Below are 13,907 nucleotides of genomic sequence, written 5' to 3'. Positions count from 1 at the left end.
GGTTGGTTTACGTTTAGTTAATGATAGATTTGCTGATAAAGTCTCTTTTTCTTCAGTTTTCTCCGTGTTGATGTAATAACCTTTGAATTTACTGTGAGTTTTCATGAACATCAAAATTAAATATAGGAAAGTAAATCCAGGAAAATACATTATTTACAATGAAAAATGCAAAATACAGAGGAAAACATTAAAATAAATTGTGATAAATCACTTAAGAAAAGGTTAAATAGATATAACAATTCGTTTGGGAATTGACATAAAAGTAACTCTGGGTCTTTATGGGTTAATATATGGTAGAAAGAACATGAGACAAAATTAATCCCATTAGGCACATCTAAGCAAATCCTCCAGGTCTGATAAAATCCTGGAAACACAGAAGGGCCACTTGAAAGTCAACCCCCATGTTAAACTTCACAGCAAAATAAACATGTTTACAACTGGGTAATTCCACCAATTATGATAACTGTACAGTGGTCTGCAGTGTGGGGCTTCTCTTGTCTAAATATGGTCACTTAAGGCTGCAAAAAGCCAAGATAGTAGCATCCAAAATGAAAACACTAGGCTTCAAAATCCAGTGGTGGACATCATAGTAGTATGTCTTTGCTACTCTGCACATATCCATGTGTTTCCCCACTAATTCACCTTGGAGGGATCAGGGGGCATCACACCCTCCACCGTAAACGGACTTCCAGGGACGGGGTTTCCATCGTAGCTGATGTCCACCCTATATGCTCCTTCCTCAGGGGGGATGTACTTCACCGTGTGCACTTCATTGGCTGTGCCCGATTCTAGCTTGCACGGGATAGGTCGGCGTGACGGCGATGTTATCTTGACGTCTAGTTTGCCCTGACCTCCGGCCCCTCTAGTGTTAATGGTGAACTCCTGATCCTTCCCAACATCCACCTCTTTGATGTAAACAGAGACACAGAACCAGTCAGTGCAGGACATTTCACATCCTGTGTTTCACATCAAATTATCACATATACTTACTATTATTTAGTCCCTGTATTTTGACCTTGTTGAGGTCAAGCGGCGGTGCCACACTGATGCTAAATGGACTTTTGGGGATGGGGTCTCCTCCGTGACAAACAGTGATGGACATGTTTCCCTGAGAAATACAAAGTACATTTACCTCAGGCCTGTAAAACACTGTGCATCATACAACTGGAGGCATCATGTACCTGCTGGATGGCCGTGTAGCGGACAGTGTATGAGTAGTCGTGGTTGTCAATGATCTCAAAGTCTCGTACAGCTTCACCTTTCATTGCTGCAGTGAAGTGGACCTCAGGCTTGGCTTTGCCTGCTCCTTTTGTGTAAATGGTGAAGTGGGTGGGTTTGCCCACCTCAACACCTGTAGAAAAATAAAAAAACAGGCATAGAAATACTGGACCTAATCCCTCTGGAGACATAATTGGTTCATTTTAAGGTAACAAAAACACAATTCTTACTTTCAGGTGATAACACACTAATTAAAACATAATTATGAACATTATACTTCGTTTCTGCTGTTATATCCTCTTAAGTGCCCCTAAGTCTTAAATACTTAAACTTTTGCAATAATGACTCACTCTACACATACTCTACAGTATTCTGTTTATTATTCAGCTATTTCCTCAAAAATTCCGTAATTACACAAGCATATTGGGGGGTTTTTAAACTCTTTTTGTTTAATAAAATTGTCTGTTAGAATTTAAGGCTGGAACTGCATAGCAATATTTAAGATTGTTATAGAAATAACAATCAGAATCAAGATGCCAAAAAAAAGCCATATAAATATTATTAATAATTTCCACTATCATTGTTGTATCCATGTGAAAAGGCTACAGATGAATTGCTCATCTGGGATAAATAAAGTTATCCACACCGAAAAGAACTGCACTAACTTTTTTGTAACCTGTTGTTTATTAGTGTGTTCATGTTAATTCATGTTTCCTTTCTGCACCATTAACACTCAACAAACCTGTTTTGCTGAGTCCTGGTCCCTCTGCTCTGACCTTAGCTGCATCATGAGAGGGATCCACCTTTATTCTGAAGGGGCTGACAGGGATTTCCTGTTTAACATGGAAATGTTTGTGTGTGTTTAATATTTTGTTTTCACAGATCAGGTTTGTAGAAGCAATTATTTTTTCATATGTCTCACCTGATCAGCAAACAGCACCATGATGGTGTACTGACCAGGACCTGGAGGCATGTACTTCACTGTGAACGTGTCATTATCATTCTTAATGATGTCAAAGTCAATGTCGGCCTCTGCAGGGCCCACCACCCCAGGAGCACACTTAATCCCAATGCTGACATCACCTGAAGGTAAACACAACCACAACGAACTACAGTTTTATCAAAATGCAACCCTTTATACAACAGCATATTCCAATATCTGCATTTGTATTGTTGTAAAAGTTGTATATGTATCTAACTGTTGTTACCTTGGCCAGCCTCACTGCAGTCCACAGTGAAGTAAGTTGGTTCATTGGCCTTCAGTCCCGTCTTTTCCACACCAGGACCATAAACCTTCACATTTTCTGGATGGCTGCCTTCTCCAATGGTCACCTAATTTACAGGATGAAATTTGTTGTTATGATTCCACAAATACCAATTTCATGTTTAGAAATCTAGTAATTATCAACACACTTTCATATTCAAGAAATTGTAGAATGAGTCTGTCAAATATCAAATAAGTTATTATGAGTACTTACAAGCTTAAAAAATTATTTAAAAAAAAATCTGACCCTGTAAAGCACCCTGTGGAACTGTCCTGGTTCCCCTATTATTTTATGACAACATGTCTTTTTGGTTTTATATTTAAAACAGATTCGACATGAATATTCTGATTAATATTCATACATAAACATTAAAAGAATACATAGCAACAAACACATAGATGTTAAATTTGTTTTGTACCCTGAAGGGGCTGTTTGGGACGTTGACTTCACCCCAGGTGATGATGATGGTGTGTTTTATGGGTTTTGTGGGAATGTAGACGCAGAAGTAGGTACTGTCTCCATTATCAGTGATCTGGATGTCGATGGGGAAGCCTTCTGCATCCTGAAATCTCAAAGACAGATTTTACTTAGCTGTTACTGAAAGGATTTATGACAAATTGCAGTATCCAAACATGTGTCCTAAAGTGTTTAGGTTGTCACCTGAGCATAGAGCTTCAGTTCTCCTCTGCCTGCTCCTTGAGTATCGATGGTGAAATCAGCAGGTTTGTTGACGATGCAACCAAGCGGCTCCAGACCAGGACCGTAACATTTAACCTGAGGATTATTTCAAGCATTGAGCTCAGCAGTAAAGTATCAGTGAAATGATCCCTCATAATTCACTATATTAAGGTATAACCTTTTCTGGGAAGACGTCATTGGCCGCAGGGAGGATATGAGCCATGAAGGGACTGTCCTTGATGTCTTCATCATCACATATGACATGAACAGCGTAGTCGCCAGGTTCAGTCGGCCAATATCGCACATCACATGATCCATCTCCTTTATCATCACATTCAATCTTCGCCTGTGATGGACCCTCAATAGAGAAACCTGCAGATCAACGGTTCATTAAACAACGTTTTTCCATTGTTATTATATAGACAGAGGTGAAGATTGTCCTGAGGGGGACCCAAGATGAAGTGATGTCAGTTTTACATACCAAGTGTTCCAACTTCAGTGCCGATGGCCTCCACCACAAAGTCAGCACTCTTTCCCACCATTCCAGTTTCCAGACCTGGACCCCAGGCTCGCACTTTCTGAGACCCCGCCTCTTCAGACACCTGCACCTCAAAGGGGCTGTGAGCGCACAGACCTACATTACAGGCTGAAGGCTGAACTGAGGCTTCAAAAGCCATTGTGTTTATGAGTCAATAGAGGAATATATGTAATGATGTTCAACTGTCTCACCTGCGTGGGATGCTGTGTCCTCCCCAGGTGATGGTTACAATGTATTTTCCAGTGGTGATGGGGTAATAGTTACACTCATACAGACCGTTATCCATCTCCAGCACCTTGACCGGCTCCTCCAGCCCCTCTGCAATCCAAACAAAAACAGCAAGCAGATTAGATTCACCTTAATGTGTAGATAAAAATGACCTTGAGCCAGATTAACCCAGATTTAGAGGATTTTTAATGAATGTATTAATGTACTGTCATATAAGAGATTTCTGAGCATGCCTTCCACATTTATGTTTTAGGGATTAAAAAATAAAATTAAAAGTATCAGGACAGAAACTGCTGAATTTTCCCTTCAATTTAATAGTGTCCTGAGTGTTGTATAGGATAGAAAAAAAAGACTTGTATAAAAACAAATTCTGTATATGCTTCATATACAGAATTTCATATTCATACATATTTATTTGTGTTACTTGATCATTTTTACAATGTAAGATTTCCATTCATCTATTTATTCAGCCAGTGATCCTCATAAACTCATGATAAAAAAAAGTAAAATAATATTGTCATTAATATGTGCATTAATAAAATGAGAATGATAAGATGCTTCCGTACTTGGTCCCTTCACGCTGACTTTGAGCTCGCCGCTGCCAGCTCCTTTAGTGTAAACTTTAAAATCTGCGACTTCCTTCACTCTCAGCCCCTTCGGCTGCAAACCTCTGCCTGATGCTCTGCAGGCATTCGGGTTACAGGCTGTGGACAAATCAGAGGGAGACAAGGGAAACTGGTCAGACTGGGAAATGATACTGAATTACAAATGAAACAAAAACACTCACACAAACAACGAAAAGAAGAATCATATAATAACTGACTTTACTGATGGCTAAGTTACAGTTTGTAAATAAGAGAGAAAACTGATGCACAATAGTTCTTTTGATTTCCTTATAACTAATTAAGTATGCATATCTATAGGCTAAATAAAGGTAATCTGTAAAGACACATCATACACCACCTAACGTGATAAAATGGCTTCAAGCAGATATAAACATTTATTAACTATAACTACAGACACCTTTAAAAGAATGAATGATCAAAAAATATTGTACATCAATAAATATGTGATTAAACCATCCCATAAGATCACTCACACCTAGTACAAGACACAGTCTGTGAAAACTCAACACATTTCCAACACTGATAGACACACATTAACACGATGGCTGCAGGAATTTCACTGTTAGTCAGCTGACCAGCACTGAGAGAAGCAGTTTGCTGAGGCTGAAAAGGGAAAAGCAGCAAAGATGAAACAGGATGAAACAGAACACAGTTATCAGTTCAGAGTTGCAGATCCAACACAAGTTAAAAACAAAACAAATGGACATTTTTTCAGAAGAAATTACTGAAGTGTCTGCGTTGAGAGATTTCCCACAGATTGAGCTTTTTTTCAGCCACAGAAATTTAATTACAAGGGATAATTTGGTACATTTTTCTGCTTCTTTTATGTAAACTCAGCATTTTGTTCTTGTTTCAGTTGTAAAATAGAATAAGCTCACTACTGAATCACTCTGATGATTCACAAAGATCAACTCAAACTACAGTGCAAATAATGAGGATTTGTATACAACTATAAATGTATCCAAAGAGATTTAAAAAATAAATAAAATAATAATAATAATAATAATAATAATAATAATAATAATACTCTAAACACACTTATTTTTTCACTCTCTGCATTTTTTACCTGGATCAAAAAGTAGCTAAAACATCTCTGCATCTATGGATTTGGCTGAGAGGGCTGATGGTTCCATACAAATAATATTAATAACCAACAAGTAAAGTTTATTCATGGGAAAACGTATTTTACAATATGTATTACACCTCAACCAGACAAACATTTGACCAACATGATGCGTTCAGGCAGTAATGTCGCTTAGTAATCAAGGTTAGCTGGAGAGAGAAAGTTACTGACTGATTTAAGGAGGGAAAAGTTAAAGTCAAGCTGATGATGATAGTGACGAGGATGACGACGATAATGAAGGCATGTGTGGAAAATAAAGCCACATTCACTCATATGAATGGAAGGGTCACTAATAATAATAGGCTCTCAGTGTGTCAGTAGGAAACGTTAAAGAAAGTTACTGTCAAATGCACCACTTTGAAGGGTTACTTTCTTTTTCATTATTGATGTTATTTTAATTCATTGGTTGGTTAATTCAACAAAGGAAATTTAATTTATTTAACATAAATTTTTGTGCGTCTTTTTAAAAAATGTATTCTCTCTCAAAAATCACCCATGTATTTTTTCAGTTATTGAAAGGATCAGTTTCCTTTATCCAAAACAAACTACCATGACACTGTCTCCAGTTCTGGATATGAAGTGGCCCAGCACACACTCAGAAGCCCTCTCTGGATTAATGAATGAATGAATGAATGAATGAAAATAAATAAGTAAATATTCTTACAGCTATCATGATTTATTGATATTTGTTCATTACACTTTAAAAACAGACTTAACTTTGTAGAAACATCATTAGTGAAAAGTGCTCTTACAGAATTTCAGATTGGTCTGTGTTTTTTTTGCTACATGTGCACAGTTGTTATCCTATGTTACCCAGCAACAGCACCCAGCGCTAACATTGATATTATTGATTCAAAACTTTAACCAAGTTCTAGGAAATAGAACTCTCCATACTAAATTTCAGATGACTTGGTCTGATGAAACTCGGCTTTAAGACCTGTAGTCCTGCTAAACAAGGACTGACCTCCATTTACTTAATTTCACCAGGAAAAAATAATACACACATCACCAGATAATTATCATTAGTTTGTGTACTCTCTTTGTTAATCCTCACACCATCCAGAGAGGGCTCACACATCCGCATTCTTTCTGTGTGACTTGTTGTGTTGTAGAAGAAGATAAAGCTGTTCAGGATGAAGCAAGTGCCAGCACATGCTGTAAAGCTCAGGAACCCCTTTCAGGGGGGTCAGAGGCAGGGATAGTTTGGAGTTGAAGTGGGAAGAACCAGGCTAGCGCAGGCAGGCTCCAGTGACACTCCCAACCCCCTGTACTAACTTGGTCGCCTGGGTTTAGGTGGGGTTGGAGGGGGAGCTCTCCTTGTCTTGTCTGAGGGTGGGGTGCGAATGGACTGAGGTACAAGCTGCACTGGAGACTCAGGAGGTGGGGCGCTCTGTGAAACTGAAGGAGGTAACAACAATGGAAATGATACATGTGTCTGTAAACAGGCAGAGAGGACAGAGACCTCCAGGCCAGCAGTTGAGTCACCCACCCACATCAGGCCAGAGTTGGGGACAGTTTGGGTCCTGCAAGTCACGCTTTACTCCGAAAGAGTAAAACTGGAATTAAGACTGGCAAGAAATGTAACTGCAACAGGTTACATCAAGACAGCTCATTTCACATAAGCTTCCAAATCATGCAAGTTTAGGTTAAATTATTATGATAGATATGAAGCTAAATCAAGTCAAAGCACCAAAATTATGACCAACTTCCAAGACAAAAACTGGAAAGACTCAAATCAAAATAACTAGTCTGAATTCATGGAATGTCACATTAAACAACAGCAATCTAAGAGTTTTGTCACAAAACAAATCAAACACATCTAGGCACAGGCAAACAACAGTTTTCAATCAGAGTCTGAAATAATTCCAGGTTAAATAAATAACTACAACTGGTCAGAGGTCAGTGAAGCAAAAATTGAAAACAATACCATGAAAGTATATTTTTCCTAAAACAAAAGATTTTTTTTAATGTGGCTGCTGTTTTCATTAAAAATAGAGCTCTACATCGACACAAATACTGGAAAAAGGCAATCATTATATCTGTCCATGACGCCAGTTTTCAAAGCCAAGGGTTATGATCCGATACAAACATTTCCCTATTTCCCTTCTTCATGTCCTGCCAAAGGTAGTCGACCACTTAGAGACCAATCAACTTCATATGTAAAAATGTGGTTTTCAGCAGAAAAGGATTATTGTTACATGAATGAGGATAAGGTAGTGGGAGTTTCTTGAAGTCATATCCCACATGACGACTGGCAATTCTGAAGTCACGTCTGAAAAAAAACACAGGCTAAAGTTCATGCATTTCCCACCACTGTGCATTTACCCTACGTTCTGAAAGGCCACGCTAGACACACAATCTCTACAGCTTATTCTGAGTCCAGGTTTCCTCCCAGATGGTCTTGCTCTGAATACTTTCTTTGGGAGGCATCAGACATCCAAACCACTTTAACTGACAGCTTGACAAGTCAACACTTCAAATTCAAGTCACTTCTGTTGAGGCTCTAATGAAGGCAAACATCATTATCCTTAATCACGTCATGACAGACAGGTCCCAATTCATAAACCTCACATCTCAGATTAGATCTAACTAGCAAGTCCTAGGTCAAGTATGTCACTTTTGACTTCATATACGACCAGTGTACCTTCCACAAAACTATTACAATCAAAAATCAGTCAATACTACAACGAATAATGTTCAGTTAATAAACCATGCTTTTACCTGTGTTACCTAAGACATGGATGGTTTCCATGTTGGTCGAAATCCCCTTGTGCATCTTCACTTGTGGGTTTGTTCAGCATAAATATCAAAAGTCAAAAGGCTAAACAGCTAATTTAAAAAACTTTGTCTTGTGCAATTGAAGGCCATTTTTCTCTGCTTTCAGGGAAGGTCAACAAATGCCAGTACTGAGGAGTAAACAAAGACCGCTCCATCAGACCTGCACCTAGAGCAGCATTCACAGTGTTACAGCAAATAAATACTTATGTTATGGTTTGATCAGTCAGCCTGGGCATCAGGGTTTATCCAGGTTACACTCACTCAGATTAGGAGAAAAGGCTGAGGAGCTGATGATTGTTGTTATAAGAAGGAAAGTGAAAAGGTTCATTACATTAAGATGATGCACTGTATGACAACAGAATAATCTAATGTTCAGGAAACAAAATGATATTTCAAGAAACTTTAATGTTATTCAAGCTATGTCCATTAAAACATTTAAAAGGCATTCAGACGTTTTAAGAATCCACAAACAGTTTCAACAGAAAAAATCCTAACTGAGATCGTCCACCTTCATATGTGTTATCACTGTCTTTTTCCTAATGTAAACCTACCTTCAGAGATGTGCACAGTGAAGGGGCTTCTGGGAATCTGCTGCCCAGCAAAGGTCACATAAACAGTGTGAGGCCCCTCCAAGACGGGAACATAGGTGCAACGGAAGATACTGTCCCCTTTGTTCTCTAAGACAATTTCCACTGTGTCTCTGCGGCCATTGGAGTCCACAATGACGACACCCACGTCTCCAGCACCTGCCCCTGTCGAGCAGAAGGACAGAAAAGCACAGCGTTGTCACTGGTTTTCTCTCCCAGCGATGTCAACAAAAGTAGACCCTGCTTGGACTGAACTCCAACATGTAGAAGTTGTACTTCAGTAACGACAGTTACCTGCAGTGTAAATGTCGAAGTATGTGGGTTTGTTTGCCACATTTCCCATTGGCTGCAGTCCCGCCCCGCGGGCCTGAACTCTGGTTGGATCACCCATAGCCTTCGAAACATTCACTATGAAAGGACTTCTGTCTATGTCCTGCCCAGCAAACAGCACCTTCACCTGGAAGGATGAAAGGATGGTCATGTCTGTGAGTGTGTCGAGGTTAGGGAGGGGAATCCAGTCCCAGTGGCTCAGTTCCTTGGAATCCTTAGTATGTTTGCTTTAAGATTCTGTTTAATGGTTTAATCAACATGTCAAATGTATCACATGCACTCTGACATATGGTTGTGTTTCAACAGTAAAGACAACACTAGGACCATTTACAAAGGTTACAGAGCTTCCATTAAGACAAAGGGGGAAATACCTCCAATATGCACAAACATTTAACCACAGCATCCAATTAAAGTGCACCAATGGATCGTCTTTGATTGGCTGCTTATTGAAGGGGGCGGTGACTCTGGAAGCAAAGTGTACCGCTAGGCATCCAACATTAACCTCGTGAGACCGGGGAAATATCAGCAAAGTACAAGCTTTTTGTGTTTTTTATTAAATACGTGCCTATATTGGAAACATCATGATGCAACAGTTTTAACAGATGCAGTTTATCAAATTTTTATGGAATGTCCTTTGTGGTGGACAGTTTTCTTTTCTTTTTCTTTTGTATAAAGTTGCGAAACTCTTACCCACAAATGTGGACAGAAAACCCATAGCTGGGTCTTAGGAGGTTAAACTCCACCACGTTCTATTGATACAGTTTATGTTAGTGCCATTTCACTGTGTCAACCTGCTTTCACTATTGTTTATGAACAATCTCCATGTCCTATATTTATATTTAAATGCGTCTTTGAGTACCTAGAAAAGCGCTATATAAAACTGATGTATTATTATTATTATTATTATTATTATTATTAGATGATGATGATGATGATGATGATGAGGCTCAGAGGCTGCAGCAGGTAGCTCTCACACTCCTTTAGCTACACTTTTATTGCAGCATCCAATTAAACTCCATCAATGAGACGTCTTTGATTGGCTACTTAGTGAAGGGGGCGGTGACTCTGGAAACAGAGCGTATGACACATTTGACGCATTGATGTTGTGGAACTTTCTGGAACTTTCTTTCACCCTTTATGAGTTTTATTCAAATGCAAAATATTAGTGCATATTTGACATGACATTTGTACTATAGTTCAGTCCCTAATCCAATGAGAATCGATAAGACAATGGATCAAATTGATATGTGATATATGGGAACTGGAATCACTTTATTCTCATCAATTTCCATCCACAGTCAGTGTCATCAGAATAGGTTCATTATAGTTTGACATTCTTACCTTATGAAGACCCTCCACTTTGGGCAGATAAACAACAGAATAGGTTCTGTTTTTGTCATTGTTAGGAATCACTCGGGCCTGATGGAGACAAAGAAAGCACACACAAGTTTAATTTAACTACAAATCGTGTTTATCACTTAATGACTTTGGGTTTATGTGATCCCACCTCCTCTGTGTGTCCCTCTGGATCTTCCACATAAACAAGAACCTCTCCTAGTCCAGCCTCTACCGTCTCCACCAGAAACTCAGCTGGTTTCAGAACCACATTACCTCGAGGCTCAATACCTGAAACAAACAGGAGGTTACACCTTCAGAATGAGGATTTGATCAATAAATAACCTTTGAACTAAACTCTGGTCTGCCCATGAAAAAGGAACTTTCACAAGAGTAAAAAGAATTTGTCTCTAGGCAATGAGTTTTGTTAAGTATGTTTTGCATTAGAAAAGTAATCTTAGGACAACATATCTTTGTCTTGACAAGAACAATATTGTTTCCTTTATCTTGTCACTCCCCAAGGGTCAGACCACATCTTCAACTTTTTAGTTTAGGAATGTTAAGCCTTTTGTAGTTGTTGCTCTAATACAAAAACAACTTTCATATTTTTTCCACTTTAAAGGCATACTTTAGACTAGATTTAAGGACTCTCACCAAGCAAAATGTATTTACCATTTGGAATATTTGTCTTTTTTTTTTTTTGCAATGTACTGTTCATCACTTTGCAGTTTGGACAAATCTTTGTTCAGATTTTCATAACATTGCACAATACTGGACATCATTACTAATGACTACAAAACAGACTAATGTCACTGCAATTGTAATTACTCAGGTTGTCAAGAACATGTTTCAATTCTTACTAACAATATTCAAGAAAATCTCCTAAACCTTACACTGTCCTTTCAAGTATTACCCTTAAATAATCAGTATTGCTGTCAGACCATATCAAAAGAGCACACAGCTGGTTTTCCTTAGTTACTACTAAAAGCAGACTGAACAGATTCAGGTTTGTTGTTCCCTCACCTGGCCCATAGGCTTTGGCCCTCTTTGGGTGCAGGGTCTTTGCTCTGAGCGGGGCACCGGGCTTCAGTTTGGCTTTGGGGAACTGGGACAGGTAGGTCATGACTGAGTGTTCATCCACGTTGGGGTCGACAATCTCCTCTGGAGCAATCACCTAGGGTAGAATACGTTAATATATTAGAGTTCCAACACATTGTTTAGATTTAAACTGACAATAAACTGATTCAAAAAGTGTCTTCCTGCCAGAAACACATAAAAGGGAGTCATTAAATATGTGTGTCAGGACGAAAAGCTGATAGCAAAGCTGACTGAAATAAGTCCAAAAACATAAATGAGCAGAAACTTCAATGGGGACTTACAATCACAGTTCAGATGATCATTTTTTATGACACCAACAGTACAAAATAATGAGGCGTATGTGTGTGTTTGCAGCAGCTGGTGACCACATGAAGCCATGTAAAATGTCAAACAGCTGTTACTGTATCTGTTTCTGTTGTTCAGAACAGGAAGGCAGTTTTATATCTTCAGGAGAAATAAAAGTGTTAAAGTAAGAGTTTTCTTTCATCTAAAATGACACACCTTAGTTGAGAGTTTCTGTATTTTATCCGTTGACAAATATGCTGCAACGTGTTTTTTTCATTGACATGTATTCATCTCTGTCTGTTTTACTCTGAATGTACAAATTTGACATCAAAAGTGTAGGTAACTCATGTCAGTGTTGTGTTGTTTTTGGTGAATGCTACCTGTGGTACTCCGAGCCAGTCGTCCGCCTGCTGCATGGCCTCTCTGGCGTTCTCCACCGGCTGACTGGGATCCCAGGTTTCCCAGTCCGGGCAGAGACCTGAACGCAGCACAGATCACAAAATCTTTTACTCTGACAGTCCTAACTGAGCTGACTGTTCATAGCAGCTTTAACCTGGTTATTGACTACCTGGAGCACAGTTGTCCACCAGAGCTCCCAGGGCTTTGCCGTCCCTCCAGTCACGGTGGAAGTTGGTGATGGGGAGCTGAGGCACCTTGTTCTGGATCCAGCCCAGCAGACGCTGTTTGGGTGTGAGCTTCTTGGCATCTTCATCATCCTCATCCTCCCACATAGGCATGGAGATTGAATAGTGGAGGATCAGGGTCCAGATCAGACCCAGGATCAGCTTTAGGTTGCCATCCACAATGGCTTTAGAGTCTAAAGAACGAAGGCAGGAAGTCACTATATATGCAGTTACAGATACACATTTTTCCATTTGAAAAAATGTAAGAATTTTTCTAATTTAAATTAAACAAATCCAGCTGAATGGACTATTTCACATATTTATTAAAAATTATATTCTTGTTTCTGTTAGTCAGGTCTAAGTTCAGCAACAACAAACAAAATGATGGAAATAAATGTTATAACTTTGCATGTGCTTATTGAAATGATGCCACTGCAAATATATGCTGTATTTAAAGCTAAATATTAGAGCATGGGATGTTTTTGGTTGTTTTTTGACCAGACTGTGTACATTACTATTATGAAACACCGCTGTATACATTGTTATCAAGTAGTTGAAATCACTCAGTGGCATTTACACTAACAGTGTTAGTGAGCGGTATTTTTAATATGTTGGCATCATTTTATAGTTTTACCCCTCATTCTACCCTAACTCCACTGTGGAGCCAAAATGACAAACTGACTCCACAGCCCAATCTGTTACATCACAATGGCTGTCTCCACTTTTTGTACGGTCTACTGCAAACACATACTTATGTTAACAGGTATGCCATATAACTGATCAGAAATGTTACTAAGGCTGCAAGTGATTTGGTCCATATATTATTCTAACGGCTAACAGACAGACTATCATAGTCCAGCATTTCCATGTCTGTATCATATTTTCTAAATTTGATCAACTCTTGTCCCTGTTTCCTGTTTCTGCTGAACAACTTCAGATCAGTTTGCCAAAATAAAACTTCCTGGCTTCATGTTGTTTATCTTTCAGATGTCAGGAGCGCTTTTTTTTCTGTCAGTATAGTAATGTGAAGGTTTCATCCATCGACAGGAGCAAGGTGATGTCATTCAACCCCCGGTCTGAGGAATGAGGTCAGTTTAAATAAGAAACACATGACACACACACACACATATCTGAGCAGCAGAGTTGGTCCTGACTAACCTGAAAACTCATTTTTCGTTCCATCTCTCAGCCTGGA

General features: G+C 39.0%; 1 protein-coding gene across 4 annotated transcripts in view; it reads right to left on the bottom strand.

Annotated features, from left to right (window-relative positions):
- The window catches only part of flncb (filamin C, gamma b (actin binding protein 280)), a 68,188-nt gene that overhangs the window by 30,588 nt on the left and 23,693 nt on the right, over nt 1-13,907 (bottom strand). For all 4 annotated transcript variants that reach the window (XM_030149686.1, XM_030149688.1, XM_030149687.1 and 1 more), the window contains exons 2-21: nt 12,658-12,906; nt 12,470-12,567; nt 11,730-11,880; nt 10,879-10,997; nt 10,713-10,790; nt 9,336-9,498; nt 9,006-9,206; nt 6,952-7,074; nt 4,494-4,631; nt 3,891-4,017; nt 3,643-3,779; nt 3,340-3,533; nt 3,144-3,257; nt 2,902-3,045; nt 2,427-2,550; nt 2,141-2,301; nt 1,961-2,051; nt 1,182-1,351; nt 991-1,108; nt 643-905 (exon numbers count right to left, since the gene is read on the bottom strand). In XM_030149686.1, coding sequence (XP_030005546.1) covers nt 643-905; nt 991-1,108; nt 1,182-1,351; nt 1,961-2,051; nt 2,141-2,301; nt 2,427-2,550; nt 2,902-3,045; nt 3,144-3,257; nt 3,340-3,533; nt 3,643-3,779; nt 3,891-4,017; nt 4,494-4,631; nt 6,952-7,074; nt 9,006-9,206; nt 9,336-9,498; nt 10,713-10,790; nt 10,879-10,997; nt 11,730-11,880; nt 12,470-12,567; nt 12,658-12,906 — 2,963 coding nt within the window. The remainder of the gene's footprint in view (nt 1-642; nt 906-990; nt 1,109-1,181; nt 1,352-1,960; nt 2,052-2,140; nt 2,302-2,426; nt 2,551-2,901; nt 3,046-3,143; nt 3,258-3,339; nt 3,534-3,642; nt 3,780-3,890; nt 4,018-4,493; nt 4,632-6,951; nt 7,075-9,005; nt 9,207-9,335; nt 9,499-10,712; nt 10,791-10,878; nt 10,998-11,729; nt 11,881-12,469; nt 12,568-12,657; nt 12,907-13,907) is intronic.

This window comes from Sphaeramia orbicularis, chromosome 12 (genome assembly GCF_902148855.1).
Source record: "Sphaeramia orbicularis chromosome 12, fSphaOr1.1, whole genome shotgun sequence".
In the NCBI taxonomy this organism is placed as follows: domain Eukaryota; kingdom Metazoa; phylum Chordata; class Actinopteri; order Kurtiformes; family Apogonidae; genus Sphaeramia; species Sphaeramia orbicularis.
The sequence above is the reverse complement of the archived record's forward strand: the minus strand, read 5'-3'. Positions and strand labels throughout refer to the sequence as shown.